General features: G+C 53.3%; 1 protein-coding gene across 3 annotated transcripts in view; it reads left to right on the top strand.

Annotated features, from left to right (window-relative positions):
* Positions 1-15,898, top strand: part of Ptprn2 (protein tyrosine phosphatase receptor type N2) — a 769,678-nt gene that overhangs the window by 262,245 nt on the left and 491,535 nt on the right. For all 3 annotated transcript variants that reach the window (XM_046427071.2, XM_058574871.1, XM_058575062.1), the window contains 2 exons: positions 3,706-3,808; positions 8,613-8,775. In XM_046427071.2, the coding sequence (XP_046283027.1) occupies positions 3,706-3,808; positions 8,613-8,775 (266 nt within the window). The remainder of the gene's footprint in view (positions 1-3,705; positions 3,809-8,612; positions 8,776-15,898) is intronic.

Here is a 15,898-nt window from a genome sequence, read left to right as displayed (position 1 = left end):
GAGAGAGTGAGAGAGAGAGAGAGAGAGAGAGAGAGAGAGAGAGAATTTTAATATTTATTTTTTAGTTTTCAGAGGACACAACATCTTTTTTTTTTTTTATGTGGTGTTGAGGATTGAACCCGGGCCGCACGCATGCCAGGCAAGCGCGCTACCGCTTGAGCCACATCCCCAGCCTGGAATTTTCTATTTCTTCTTTAGTTCGATCAACTTCTGCTCCACATATGTTGCTGCTCTGACATTTGGTGCATGCCTGTTTAGGACTGCTGCGTCTTGGTGGATTAACCCTTCTATCACCATGTAATTTTCCCCTCTCTCTTAATTTTATTTTCTCTGATGATTCATTTATCTGATATTAAAGTACACATTGCTGCTGCTCTTTAATGCCTGTATTTTTCCCATATTTTTACTTTCATTCTTCCTATTTGTTATATTTGAAGTCAGTTTAACAGGTAACATAGTTGAGTAGTTTTAAAAATCCTCTCAGCCAATGCCTGTTTTCATTGATGTATTGACATTCAATCTAGTCCTTGATATTCTAGAACTTAAATGTTTGATTTTTTGTTTCCTAGTTTTTACTTCTCTGTTTTTATTTCCCTCCCTTTAAGTTATTTCAGCATTGGGGAATCCATTTTAATTTTTGGGCTATGCTTTTGAACTGATGTTTTTGATATCTTGATGCCTTTCTTCGTGTAGATATATAATTACATATCATAGCTCGCTGGGGTCTGTTTTCCCAGTTAAATGAACACAGTTTACTGGTCTTCATGTGTATATGATTGTTAATACTCCTCCTGCATGGACTCAGAAGAAGCCGTGCTCACACGGGAGCTCAAGAGGAGGAGGCACCTGTATTTACCGGTGTTGTTGCCTGCCCTGTTCTTTCCTGATTCGTAGGGTGCTGCTTCCATCCTCTCCTATCTGTTTAGGGTAGTTCATTTAGCTCTTCTCTTTCCTTTATTTAGATCATCTCAATGTCTCCTCGTTCCTGAAGGGTTTTCCCTGGCTCTGTGGATTGGAGAGCTTGACGGTTGCCTTCTCATTCCTGTAGGATATTCTCATGGGCTGCATGGATGGGTAAATCGACGGATCTTGGGCCGACTCTTCTTGTTCTTTAGCACTTGAAAATCTGCTATTTCCCGTGACTTCCAGGGTTTCTGATGAGAAATCTTCTGTCGTATGAATCATGTTTTGCATGTAAAGAAGGCATCATTTTTCTGTGTCTTTGTCAAGACTTTTTCTTTGAGGTCATCAGAAATTAAATCATAATGAATCTTGGAGAAGAATCAGGATCATCCTGTTTGGGGTGTATTCAGCTTCCTGAAGTTTTAAGTTTTTGTCTTTTGTCAAAACTGAGAGGTTTTCAGCCATTATTTTTCCGAGTTTCTTTTGGCCCTGCCTTCTTTCTCCTCTACTTCTGAGGCATTTGTGGCATGAACGGCGGTTCTGTGGTCACGGCCTCAGAGTTCTGAGCCTCTGCTCATTTTCCAGACCGCTCGCTCTCCGTGGCTGAAACGGAGGATTTGTGTTGTTCTGTCTCCATGTCTGACTCTCCCCTCTTTCTGTAGAACATGTGTTTCTTACTGTACTCCTTAGTCATGAGACTCCCATCGGGGTCTTCCTCGTACCACCCGTGTTGGCGGGGATGCTGCTCTTGGCCTGTCTCAGGTGTGCGCACGGTGGCTTAGGAGGCAGTGTCATCATGGCGCCATGGGGTCTCACACCTCTCATCCCAGCGCTGGTATCTCTTGATTCTCTGTGTTCTTTCAGTTTGAGGCATTCTTGGTTCTTCTTGTAAGCAATGATTTTCAATTGAAACTGGTTACTTTTGTATATTATGAGACTTTGAAGCTCATGCAAACGTGGTGACAGCTTTTCCTGCACTGCCCGGCCAGGGAGAGCATGGGTGCTGGGAGGTAGAAGCCCAGGCCCACTCACCTCTGTGGACACCTGAGGGCAGGGCGGGAGTTTCCACCCCTGGGGTCTCCTTACTCTGCCTCCCTTGACGTCACCCAGGGGGGTGGGATGCCTCTCACACTTAGGCCCAGAGAGCACTTCACGGGGATGCTGAAGCACCCAGGTCTTTGCCTTACCTCATTTTTCACCCAAGAGCACGGTTCCTCCTCCTCCCAGAGAGGCTCAGTGGTCTGGTTAGGGTCCTGGGCCCTCCTTGCACTCCCACATACGGCCTTTTCTGGCTGACCAGCAGTTGCCCTAACAATGGAGCCTTTATTGTATGTAGGTCCCACCTCAACATAGCTCAGGCTTCCATGCTGTTGAGATACTTGAATTTCAGTTGCCTAATTTTATAAATGAAATTGTTTTCCTGGAATTTCCCTTTTGTGCCCTTGATTTTGTTTCCTGATAAAGATGAATATTATGGCTATCCTTGGGGAATGCCATACTTAAAATGTGCTTATTTTCTAAATCCAAAGGGCTAGATGTTGTTTCAACTTGCAAAACCTCTTCATTGGAGATGCCCCTGGGGTGGGTGGAGCAGAGCCGTGGACGGTGCCCTCTGCAGGGGCTCTCTTCAGTTGCTTTCACTAGAGGGTGGGTTTGCTTTCAGTCAAGTGCAGCCACACCAGAGTGTGTGCAGCAGTGGTTGTGGGTCACTGTCCCTACAGTGACCCAGTCTCTGTGTGTCACACGCCAAAGACAGCTACTTAGCACAAGCAGAAGGCCACCTGCCTTGGTAGTGATGCCGCTGGGCCTTCTGGTACCTAGGACTGTGGCCTCTGTTTGGATTGCCATGTGTAAACTTGGAACAATTTAGATTTGCATTTGAAAACAATATCTAAGTGTGTTCTTGAAGGCCAATCACGTCTACTGAGCTCTCTTTCGATTCCATCCAGAGTGTGTGTTCTGGACTTGCAGCACACACACGCACAGAGCCATTCTGATTTGAAGATTTTAGTAATGTGTTTTGTACAGGGCATAAAAATATACCTCTGTAATTACATGATATTTAGGGATTAGATAATTATGGATAATTGCATGGGGTAGTTCTAAGTGCGAAAGTGTTACCATAAGATCTAAAATGCACAAATTGCATAATAATTATTCTTAGGAGTTATTTGGTAATTCTGAGCCTAATTATCATGTGATCCACAGCGCATGTAATTAATGCATAATCACATGGATTTTGCCTTCACAACTGCTTTGCCCTTGTTGTAAGTCTCTTTGTCATAACATTCGAGTGTGAATACAGTGTCACTGGTTCCCAGAGGCAGTGCGTCAAGCCCCGTGGCAGTCGCTCTCCTGGAGCAACACCCCTTGTTCCACCTGAGCACTCGCTCCCAAGCAGCATGGGGTAAGGGAGGACAAAAATGGCCAAGATGGCGGTAAGCATGGACAAGAACATGCCCTTTGTGGAGGGGAAGCATCTCTTGTTGGGACCAAGGCCTCCGAGGGAGACAGGGTCCCCCTTGGGACCGACATCACATTTGGCTTAAGGGTCTTGCTTCCGCCATAGCCAGCACCATTGTGCTTGTTGGAAACAATGGGAAAAGTGTCAGTCGTCTTTTTGGTCTAGAGATTTGAGAGAGTTGGACTCCGTGAAGAAGACCTGACTAGTAAGGAGCAGCGGGGGATCCCCGGCTTGTATGTGGTGTCAGCAGTGTGAGGGAGCCATCCGGGATGTGGCGCAGGCAGAAGCACTGCCAAACTTGTGAATCAGTAACTCAGTTTTCACCCCTGTCCCCACAGGCTTCACGTGGCAAGATGACTCTACCCAGCGTGTGATGGCACAGGAGCTCGCAAACCTCCCCAGAGCCTACCCACAGCCTCTGGATCCTTCCAGCCGAGCCAGGTATGCACAGTCTCAGGTTACTCTAGGGTCTAGGGTTGCCCCCCAACCGCAGTCACATTATTAAGCTGGGTTGTGTCGTAGCAGGCACCCCAGTCTTCCTGGTGGGAAGCTTCAGAAGGTCAGCTGTCTGTGAGGAAGAGACTTCTTGCTCTGCTGTATCCCGACCCATGAGAGAAGGCCACACTGCTTGTCACCAAGAGGCGGGCCAAGATTTTCTTCCATGGCTCCTTTGGGAAATCCTGCATCTTTAGGCCTCTGTGCATGTGGAGGTCAAGAATCCCCTCTTCTCAGGAGGAAGTGTCCCCACTGCAGGACAGGCAGAAGGACCTCACCGTACAGTAGCTTGAAGCAGGCCCCCTGTTCAGACATGTGCTCACTCTCTCTGTCTCACACATGCTGCCACAGGAGGTAGTGAGTACAGCAGCCCCATCCTGCAGGTGGAGAACAGCAGCCCAGACAGACGCAGCAGGCGAGCAGGGCTGCCGGCGTCTGCACCGCTGTTTTTCATGTTAAAAGCACACACAGGGACTTTCCTAGGGTTTCTGTTTGGACAGTCCATTTTTTTTTCCTGAGAGAAAACATCTAGAACCACAGTCTTTAGTTAGAAAATCCCCATGGCACAAAGATGTAGATATCCACCTCCGTGCTCATTGAATGGGTGAGGCAGTGTCCTTGTAGGGTCTGGGGAGCAGGAGAGCAGCAGATGGCGACTGCAGCACACAGCCACACCAGAGGGCGGGACCTGCCTTCGCTCCTGCGCACCTCTCTGCCTATAGTGCCTTTATGAAAGAGAAGCGCCACCACGGTCCTTGGTGGGCACAGGACGTTTCTGTGGAGCCCCTCACGTGTTCCCTGAAGCTGCCTTCACTCCCATTTTCTGGCCTCCTGCTGCTCTTCACGGCATTCCTGGTGACTCCCAGATGACGCCTCCACCAGGCTCAGGGGTGGGTGGGACCTGGGAGGAGCCAGGGACCCGGGCACCAAGAAAACTTGGCTCCAGGAGTCCAGGAGGTGGTAAGTGGCTGAGGAGCAACTGCCTAAGTGGGAGACACATGGCCACCCAGCACCTGGGAGACTTTAAAGGACAGCAGACAGGCTCCTGGACCTCACGGTCCCGACTGCATGGCACTGGTCACCTTCCAAGGCCGTGTTATGCAGGATGTAGTTTGTTTTGGCTTTTATTTTCATTATCAGTGAGATGAAGAGTTGAAGCGTCATACGTAGAGACTGGAGTGTTCTTGTGGATGTCCTGTGCGTGGTCCTAGTCCCTGTGAAACCGCGTTTGGTCCTGCAGTTGTTTCCTTGAGGATGGATGGGCTCTTCCATGCAGGCTTGTCTTGTAGAGGTGGTTTCCATCTGTGTCGGGGTGCCACTAGGTGCACCTGTGGGGCAAGGCAGAGGGCCCGCTGCTCTCCTGGGCTGGCTCTCTCCATTCTTCCCTTCCTGGTAGGATTGGAGAAGAACTGTTCACTGGCTGTAGGACAGAGGCCCTCCTTGGGCAGAGGTGGTGGACATTCTCTACCCATGTCCTCAGCCCCTGCCACCCTGCAGCTATATCTGGCTCTGTGGCTCTGCTGATGAGCTTCCCAACGTCTCTCCTTATTGTTCTGCCATTTGAAGATGGAGCTCAGATGCTTTCCGCCTTGGCTGCCATTCACCTATCAGAATTGCCGTTCCTGCCTTCGCCTCATTGGTGCTGCCTGATTAATTTGTGGTCATGTTCCCTTGGACTCAGTTTGAAGGGTGGACTCTTAAAAGCCCTTTGGGCAGCCCAGTGGGGAATCTACCGCAGCAGGTCCTGATTTTCCTCCTCCACGTCCCCTGGGGACCAGGTCTGGGTGCCTTGAATCTTCTTTAGTATCTGTAGCTGTCTCTCATTTTGGATCCCCTGTGGCCGTCTTCTCCTGGCCTCACCTTGCCGTGAGGGGGTGCTGGGTGGGAGCCCTCCTCCTTCAGCTTCTTTCCTCCCTCACTGCTCCTTCTGGGTGTAGGTCTGACCTGGCGCCTGCTCCTGGCTCTCACCCTGGCCAGGCACACACGGTGTCCACACTTGTTGAGGGAAGGGAGGAGGGGGCCAGGGTCTCCCGGTGCTGTTGTGTGGTGACTGCACCACCCGTGACTCCGCCGGTGTCTTCGCTTCGTCATTTTGGGGCATTCCGCGGGCTCCTCTGTCACCTGGGGAGCAGCAGCTAGCGCTCCGCACGTTTGGCTGTTGTTCCTCAGAGGAATAAGTAATGTGCCTCGCACCAACAGTTTGTTCGGAGTAAAGAGGAGATGAGGACTGGGTCTTCCGGGAAGTCTGGTCCTGGGCCGACCTGAGCCAGAGCCTGCTCCCTGCACACAGTGCCTCATCAGAGCAAGCCGCGTGGACGAGGAGACATGGGACCGTGGATGCTGCCGTGAGGGCCTGAGAGCAGCCAGGAGGGAGCCAGGTCCAGGAAGAGACCTGCCTGTGAGCCGGACACCTCCAGAGAACTTGTGGTGGCTGTGAAGGTTTTGTGTGAGGAGAGAAATGGCCTAAAACGGACTTGAGTGCAGCAGGGAGGTGCCGGCTGTGAAGCTCTTTGCTGTGGTTCTGATCCTAATTTGGATTTTTCCCTCTGACATCTGGGTGGCAGCTTTAAGCATCACATATGCTGGGGTCCAAGGCCAGTTCATCCGGGTGCACAAGAATAGTGGAGTCCTTAGTGTGAAATACTCTCCACCTTTTTGAAGTGGAAAATGTGTTCTTACAGTGGTTTGGCCTGCTTCACGCTGGATGACAGGGCAGGGGTCAGCCTGCAAGTTAATTGCTACAGCGTCGTGCAGCATGGTAATGAAGGCCATCGTCACCCACATTGCAGGGTCACAAACAAGCCTCCGTGGTGGACAAGGCATGGGAGGATGGACAGACCATCGAAAGACTCATTTATGAGCTAGCGCTGTGTATTGATTAGCAGTTAGTGAGAGGAATAGACAAAATATCCAAGTAAATTGACTTTGAGTTAGATTACTCCCTGATAGCATGTAACCTGAAGTTTCATCCATTAAAAAATGGTCTTGGGAGCTATAGCCATGATTTGAATGCAGCGAGCTGTGAGTTACTTGATAAATCACATTTCTTTTTAAGGCTAAGCCATACACCTAGAGGAAGCACTGGAAATGAAATCAAGGCAGGTTCATCCACTGAGATTCTTAAGATCAAATACGAAGGTTTTTGGTAAATGTCAGCCTTAAGTCTTTTTTTTTTTATTGGCATGTGATAACTGCATGTTCGTGCATTTGGGTGCTCCTTTTCAACACGGGGCTCCAGCGTGGACTGGTCACTTCAGGGCCATGAGCCTTTCTGTCCCCGGTCCCTGTCACCTCTTGCTGCGGAGCCTTCAGGCTCCTCTCCTCTCTTCCTCATGAAGTGCACAGTAGGTTCTGGTGAACTGAAGTCACCCCTCCTGTGCTGGGAGCCCCAGAACCCACTCCTGGTACCTGTGACCTGCCGCCCTGCGTTCCCTCTCCTCCCTTCGCAGCCTCTCGTCCTCACAGCTGGACACCCAGGCTGGCTTCTTCCAGCATCCACCTGGGAGAGGACAGGCTCCCACACCTGTCTGTCTGGCTTACTTCCCTCGACTCGCTGACCTCCAGCCCTACTTAGAGCTGAATGATCCGCCCGAGTGTACCTGTGCTCCATTTCCTTTGTCCCTCCTCTGCCGGTGGGCACCCAGGTCCAGTCTAGGCCTTGGCTGCGGTGGACCTTCAGGCGTCTGGGCCAGTTCTGTGGTCTTGGATACACACCAGAACCTGTTTTCAGTTTCTTGAGGAGCCTCCGTCGTGTTCTCCATAAAGGTCCAGTTTACGTTCCCACCAACAGGGTGCGGGAGCTCCCTTTTCTTCTTGTCCCAGGCAACACTTTATTGTTTGGTAATCACCATCTTAAACGGGGCAAGATGATGTCTCATTGTAGCTTGGATTCGTACCCCCTGCTAGTTAGTGATGTTGGCATTTAAAATATGTACTACACACAGCCCTAATGTGAGTCATCCTTCTTGAGAACCAGGCATTCCCTATGAAGACCTTGGCTGGACCCACCCAAGGTCACTTTCATTGGGGAATTTATGATGAGCCATGACCACCTAAAACCCCAGTGCGCTTCCTGCAGAGCATGAATTGGCAGAGACCTGGGTCTAGGTACCATGTGGTGCGTGTGGACTCCTACCTCCTGGTCATGGCATGGGCTGCTGTGTGCGCCTCCCGAGATCCTGCACACCTGAGCTGCCCATTCCCAGGCTGGTGGTATCAATGGTGCCTGCGCCCACTGGGGCCAGCCTCTCCCTGGACAGGCAGTGGAGACTGTGGTGCTGCGAGCTGGTGAGGGGCCACCAGCTACAACACAGACCCTCCTGGCCCCCAGCCTGCCCCTCCTGCTCCCCGCCTCTCACTCTTCCTCTTACACGTGGATGTCCTCCACTTGTTGGCCATATTTCAGCTTTGTCTCCTGCACTTGGCCCTTAGGGGGCATTGTGGGAACAGGGTGTGCGCTGGCGCTCTTTGAGACACTCGACAGTTCCTCACGCGGGCTTAGGACACGGGCACTGCTGGGCCGACCCACTCTCTTTGCCAGAACTCTGAGGCTCAAGCAGTGCCTGGAGAAATCTGCACTCGCAGTCAAGGAGTGGGAGGTGCAGGTGGGCGCACAGGTTTGGACTCGCACAGCGCTCTTGCTTGGAAGGCAGAGGCCCTGCCACATGCATCCCACACGCCTGTCCGTGTGTGGCAACTTGTCAGCATGGAGCAGACCCATGACTCCTCCATGGTCTCCTTTGTTTTTCAGGTCCCCACAACAGGATGTCGGAGAGAACTGGCGATATGACCTGGAGAGTGAGGTGGCCCTGGCCAAAGCCCTCCAGCGCTACCTGCCCTTCCTGGAGGCCCTGTCCCAGGCCACCGCCTCAGACGTGCACCCCAGGCTGCAGCACGAGAACTCGCCATCCCAGGTGATGCTTGTGGCCTCCCTGCGGTGTGCAGGCTTGGTCTTTCGCCTCCTCTGCAGCTGTCTCCAGAGTGACCGTGTCTGAGTGGCCCACTGAAGGCGGGCTCCCCTCAGCTCTCCTGCTGTACCAGGCTGCTGGACAGTGTAGTGAAGAGCAGGGCCCTGAGGGCAGGTCCCGGCTGTTAAGGTTGCAGTGTCTCCCAAGCTCAGTGCCCAGCCCTGCCACAGGCTGTCTACCTGGGGTGCACGTCTAGCAGCCTCAGGGAATGGGTCCTCAGAAGCCCTTTGGGGCAAGGTATTGTCGGTCCAGAAAAAAACTCAGCACGGAGAACACAGGCGGCAGACCTGGAGCAGGTCAGAGCTCTGCTTCACCCTTTAAGGAGAGGGCCCAGATCAGCAGTGGGCACGCAGCACCATCAGGGGAGTGGGGGGCACTGAACATGGGAGTTGGGAGGTTGGTGTCCAGAGTTGATGCTGTAGCTACTACATCTCAGGGGACCCCTTGTCCTGGAAAACTGCCCAGGAGGACATCCCAGGAGAGCAGGACTGTGGGCATGGGGGTCTGGGTGCCAGGGACAGAGGGCAGGCAGTCCCAGGTGTGATGTGCAGCTGCTGCCCCTTCTCTCCAGGGCCAGGCTTGCCCGCAGGGCCCAGGGAAAATTTCATCTTAGACCAGGGCAAGAGCTGCTCTGAGGGCACTGCCGTGAGTGAAGCCCACCCAAAGGCAGGTTTTAAAGGCACATGATAGGATCCCAGTGGACCTTGCACATGGAAAGAGGATGTTTCCTGGCACCCGGGCTTCCCCTTGCATGCACACAGGAAGGAGAGGGTGCTGGAAAGGCAGTCCCGGAGCCCAGAGCATAGTGCCTTCTGATGGTCAGCGTTAGGATCCAGCACCCTCAGCACTTCTCTTTTGCTGGTGGGTAGTCACCTCCACTCGGATGGGAAAAGGTTCTCTTTCTGAGGCTGGAACTGTTACTGAACACTGAGGAAAGCTTGGGACTTTCCCAAAACTGGTCTCCTCAGGAGGTGTGGCAGCTCTGTAAAACACATGGAAGCCACTTGGCCAAGTTTTCATTATTTTTCTGTCTCGAGCCATTGAAATTGCTCAAGTGATTCTGGCTGGCACACTGGGTCAGGCCCATGGACCTAAGGCACATTCCTTCCAGAGGATGCACTGAGCAGAGACCTGCAGAGCCCATAGAGGATCTTGGAGGCCTGGGCTACAGGCATTGGCCCCAGAGATGGTCTAGTAGAATGGACTGGAACAGGCGAGAGTAGGGGGTTGTCAGCCCAGAGCCTCAGAGGAAGCTTGAATGTCAGGAAAGCAGACTGCTTTGTGAGCTTGCCCACCCCAACTCAGAGATGTGCCCCCAGGACCTTCATCCAGAGTGCACTCCTCTTACTGCAGAAGCAGAAGAGAGAGGAACAGTGCTCAGAGGCAGAGCCCACATGCCCTACAGACCCTGAAAGGGCCTTGTCCTCAGAGCGTCTCAGGTCCTGCAGAGACCCTCAGCTGCTTGGCTCTGGACCCACCACATGCTTCTCCTTCAGTTCAGTTCCTCTCCTCATGAGGTGAGAGGGGGGAGAGTCAGATGTGGAATAGAATTTACCCACTGGACACAGAGTGGCCTGAGGTACACCTGAATGGAAGCTAGGGATCCCCATATCTGCCATGTCCCGTGGCCATTAGCAACCCGGCACGCCAGAAATATGCAGGTGTGACATGGGGCATCAGCAACAAGGGCAGCAATTGCAGACACGTTTAAGTTGAGCTTTGTCCCCATGGCGCCCCTCCTGTGAGCTGGGGTTGGGGGCGGTGGAGTGAAAGCTTCAAGGAGGGCACGCTTCAGAGGCCTAGGCGGGCTGTCGGGCTGCAGCTGCGCCATGTCCCGGGAGCCTCTGTGGGTCAGTGGTTCTGCCCGCTGCACAGCACCCCAGCTGGATGCTCCTCAGGCCACAGTGGGGCAGAGGCTCAGCCTGCTCACACCAAGCAGCAGACTTGCTGCAGCCTTCCCTGTCCCCAAGTGCCCACTCCTCCCCACACCAGGTGCTGACCCCAGCCCTTCCTGCTCTCCCAGCCCTTCCCTGGGTAGGAGGCAAGTGTAGCTGTCCCTGTGCCAGAGCGCTGGGCCTTGTGAGCTCGTGAGGGGCTGATGGGGGTGTCTTGTGACGTGTCCACTGGCTCTGGTCCTTCCCTGGGGCCTGGGGTGCCAGAGAGGAGAGGCACTGGTCACAGTCCACATCCCTCCTGCTTCCCTGTGGGAGCAGAAGCCGGCCCTAGTTGCAGCCTGCAGCCCTCAGCAGCCATTCCTGCCCTGGGGTAGGTTTGGTCCCCGTAACATTTAAAGTCCCACCCACACGTGGTTGGCTGTGAGTGCATGATCATCAGGAAGCCAGCTTTCTCTCTCAATACCCCAGGTGAGCTGAGGGACTGCGGCGTCCCGCCCAAGGTGGCGTCCAGCAGCTCCATGGTCACGGGTTCTCAGAGGGCTAGCGTGGAGCATCTTTGTGCTCAGGGTTCCTCCTTCTGTGTTGGGATAGATGCTTCTCAGTATTGAAAATCGCATGAAGACTCAAGCTCCTTGTCTTCTCTGTCCAGCGATCAAGGAGGCGAGTGCTCATCCCGCTCTCCGCCGGCTGAAGCCGAGTGAAGTTGCAGCCAGCTCGTGCGCCGGCACCGCTTAGCTGGGGGGTCTGTCCCACTGGGGATCTGGGCTGCATTCTAGATTCCCCTCAAGTGGTGGAAAGCTTCAGTTGGAAATTTAAGCTTCTTACACTGATGGTCTTTCAAGGTGCAGCCGATTTCCAGTGAATGATGCAGAAACCATGTTTTTCTGTGTATCTGTCATCAAGCACTGAGTCTAGCATGAAGGGTCAGGGGAGTATTCTGCACTCCCTGTCTTCCAAGGCTGTCATCTTGGTGAGTTTACCACAGAAGCCAGAGGGGATAAAGTCACCCACTCCTCCTGAATCAGACTGACCGGCTCACAGCTCTGACGCAGTAATCGAGCTCTTATTGATCACTGGCGTCATTACTTCTGCAAGGTTGGGGGTACCTAACTAACTGGCTCAGAGTCCGTCAGTCATGATATGGAACACTAAGAAGTCCTGCCTTCACTATGCTGCCAAGATGTGAGCAGAAGTCTGTCACTCGGCAGTTGTTAGAGTCTGTAAACAAGTCAAAAATAACACCTGGCATTTTGCCAGGGGAATGTTAGAGTTCGTAAACAAGTCTGGATGGTGCCTGGCAAAATGCCAGAGGGAGTGGTTTGAGAAGTAACAAAAGCAAGCCATTAAGTGTGGAGATTCCTGATTGGTTGACTGATGTATCTAGTTTATGCTAATTAGATAAGCTCTGTGGAATGTATAAATACTGCTCCTGTCCTGCAATAAACGGCTTCCTCTCCTGCTGTATCAACGTTCACAAGTTGTTCGTCACCCCCCGGTTATTTTGCTGCAGCCAGCCGGACTGCAGCAGGCAGTACCGTTGACTGATGGACTTTGGGAACACTTTAAAAACTCATTTACTATACAAAAAAAAAAAAGATTGTGCTGAATGCTGGAATTAGAAGATAAAAGTTCCTGCCCTCCAGGATTTATAGTCTTAATGGGAAAGACAGGCAACAAAGAAATAAAAATACAGCACAAAGTGGCACAGGTACAGCGACAGAGGGGACACCTAAAGAACAGGATGGACAGGGGGCCAGCCGTGGTCAGTGGGCCAGGAGGGCTTCTAAGAAGACGGACGCTGGAAGAGCGCCTGGAGCCACTGGTTGACAGTGTTGATGGACTCACAGCCCGCTGTACGGAGACCTCCTCCTTTCCCTCCCTCCCTGGCATGTGGACAACCCAGAGGGGCTGCTGGCCCACAGCTCCCAAGGACACCAGGGAGCTGGGATGCCGAGAAGCCTGCAGCACTGGGCTCTGGACAGGGAGGGGCTTGTTCCAGGGAGGAGAGGCCGGGCCCTCTTGCCTAGAGTGGAGTGGAAGGGGAGGGTGACCAGAGCCAGGGAGGATTGCCCCCTGAGACTTGTGGAGCTGCTGCTGGTGCCTGCGGGCTGATCTGAGGGCAGGCGGTGCAGAGCGGTGGGAAGGCTTTCCTGTGGAAGGCACACCAAGGGAGGCCTGGAGAAGGCCTTCCCAGGGGCACCAGCTCTTGGGCAGCGTGTGGCCCTGCAAAGGCTTGGGTGTGGCAGCTGGAAAAGCCCAGGCAGGTGCAGAGGGAGTGGGTGGGTGGCCTGGGGTGCCACACTGGCTGTGCAGCTGCCTGAGCGACCCCAGGTCAGGAAGCTGTCCCTGACTGCAGAGCAGGGGGCCACACCCTGCCGAGGGAGGCGGCTGAGACCACCCATGCCCACAGGTAGTAAGTGCACCAAGGAGAGGTGTAAACTGGATAAAAATGAAAACTGAGTCTCAACCACATTCTACTAGGACCAGAGCCCACAAAACATAGGACGGAAGTAAAAGGATGGAGAGGCCCACTGGAAAAGCAGGGTGCAGAGCCAGTTAGACGAAGGCGCCTCAGGTCCTGTGGCAGGGCAGACAGAGGCGTGTGACACTGATCCAACGGCCAGTTCACCCGGAGGACTAAAGCCTCTCTAGGAACCTGCTATCGAAGCAAAAACATGCCCGCATTGTCTATCGTGAGCTTTTCAGGGCACTTAGGTGTGTTTGTGGTCTACCGTCATGGCTGCCTGTCCTTGGCCTGTAGTGAGAGCCTGGGCATCAGGCCCAGAGAAAGGACAGCCTGGGTGCCTGTGGGTCGTGGAGGACTTGTTCCTACAACCCCCACCTGGAAACCACACAGATGTCTGCCTCAAGCCCTCTGGCCCTCCACACATGGAGAGACGCCACCGTGGGGGACAGTGCCTGGGGACGCAGGGGCCCCCTCCTGCACTTCCACTCAGCTGTGCCCTAGGAAGCCTGTGTGCCAAGGCTCAGAGCTGGAGGACCTTTGACTCATCTTGTGTGCCGCGTCCAGGACGTTCATTTGATGTAAAACACTCTGCTCACGGAGCATTTTCCCTGGCCCCGGCTGGGAAGCCAAGTTCCCCCAGTGCAAGCTGGGACACTCCAGGGCTCCGCATCCCAAGTTGGCTCACACACTCCCTCACTGAGCACCTGCAGCAACAGCTTCCTTTACTGCACCAGCAGCCCCACTGCTCACAGCAGTCCAGGGTTCTGACCAGCTGGGGTCATGCTCACCTGCAGACAACCTGCTTAGGGTTCTCCTGTGCACCTGGCTGCCCAAGTGTCTCTGGTGCGGAGTTGCAGGAGTGATGCTGGGGACAGATGTCAAACACTTCTGCTCCAGACCCATCTTGGCTGTCCCCGCTCCGCTGTCTGGAATTGGCTGAGCAGCTCTCTTGCCAGCCTCCAGGAGACTCCACATTTCCCAGGATCATGCCCAGCCTGGGCCACCCATGGCTTACCTGCCGCAGGAAGACCAGGTGTAAGCACAGCAGCTGTGGGTAGATGATGCCCTGTTTCTATTTTTTATTTGACGGGTGATGTTGCTGTGTGCGAGATGCTACTTTGGTGTTCTCTGACTCTCATGGTTGCTCTCCCCAGTGGGATTCTCCAGAGCTGTGGGTGGACAAGGGAAGCACAGCAGCAGGCCCATGCTGAGGACTTACCACCCATCCCATAGCCGTGTCACAGTGGCCTGCAGATGGAGAAACTGAGGCTGGGAAATAAGTACAGTGTCCACTTTCAGTAGTTAATTGGCGGCAGAGCTGATGACAGAATCCTGGAATTCTTTCCCAACTTTTCCTTGACTTTTTTTTTAAAGTTAAAAACAGTCTCAGAACCCGCTGAACCCAGGCTCTGTCGATTTCCACAAGGCAGCTGGAGACGGGGTAGACCCTGTCTGCAGGAGGCAAGCCCCAGCCAGACCCACTTCCACGAGTCTCATCTCCAGTCTTCAGAACGGGGGTAGGTGGGTCCATACAGAGGAGCCACAAAAAGCCACAAAAGGCACGAAAACAGCCCAGAGCAGCTCGGCAGGAGCACCAGCGAATGCAGGTGATTTGGGATTGTTACCCTGTTGAGTGGATTTATGATCCAAGGTCAGAAAAATGGATCCAAACTCTCAGTCCAGTCCACCCCTGGCTTTCACTTGCTGGGCGTGAGGCTGTAGGTGCTGCTCACATGCAGACGTGGAAGTGAGTGATAGAGAAGTGACAGAGAGGCAAGGGGCACCAGCGTCTGCTTTGTTCCTTTGTCTTCAGACTCCCCCAGACTGGCAGACCCTAAGTTACCTGCTCATGTCCCCATGTTCTCAGCCACGCTCTTGTTACCGTCAGCTTTCCACGGGTGCCTGGATCCTATACCTGAGGATGTGACCCTGTTGAATCTTGTAGATGTTGTGAGTTCTAAGGTCCTGGATCTAGGGCTCCAGGGCTTCTTGTAGTTCTGATCAGCTGCTCTGCTTTCCTGTAACTGAGTGTGTTTGTTCTGGGGACTGCAGGTCAACAGGAGCAGTCTTCTCCCCCTGCACACAGTGGGCCCTCAGAACTGCATGCTGTTGGACACAGCTCAGGTCCCCAGCATCACCCCCGCATCTCCACACCTTAGACACTTGAGCAGCCAGGGCACAGGAGAATCATAAGCTGGTTGTTTGCACATGAGCGTAGCCCCCAGCCAGGTGTTGAGACAGAGACACAGGTATAGGACAACAGAGACTCAGAAACAGATGACAGAAGCAAAGACACAGAGAAATACAGACAGAAAGACACAGAGAGACAGACAGTAGACAGATCCAGACATAGAGACACAGACATAGAAATACAGAACAGAGATAGAAGCACAATACAGAGACAGAGAGAGAACAGAAACAGAGACACAGACATAGAGAGAGAGGCCATAGTCCAATGACAGAGCCGGAGACACAGAGGACACACGCGCTACCCCGATGCTGTCCAGGCCTGAGCGGCTGTCCATTAACGAGCAGAGATGACAGGTGTCTAAGGTCCCTACCTACTGCCCCCGGCTTGTGCTCCCAGATCTCACGGCACTGGGTGACCCAGTGGCATCGTGGCCTGCTCATTAGGAAACCTGCAGACAGCCCCACTGCTGCACGCTTGTCAGGCCCAGTGTGCGTCTTGATCACTGTGCCTGTCAGT

The sequence above is a fragment of the Marmota monax genome, unplaced genomic scaffold, assembly GCF_021218885.2.
Source record: "Marmota monax isolate L192 unplaced genomic scaffold, Marmota_monax_Labrador192_F-V1.1 WCK01_AAM20220418_F8-fsc00275, whole genome shotgun sequence".
Taxonomy (NCBI): domain Eukaryota; kingdom Metazoa; phylum Chordata; class Mammalia; order Rodentia; family Sciuridae; genus Marmota; species Marmota monax.
The sequence above is the reverse complement of the archived record's forward strand: the minus strand, read 5'-3'. Positions and strand labels throughout refer to the sequence as shown.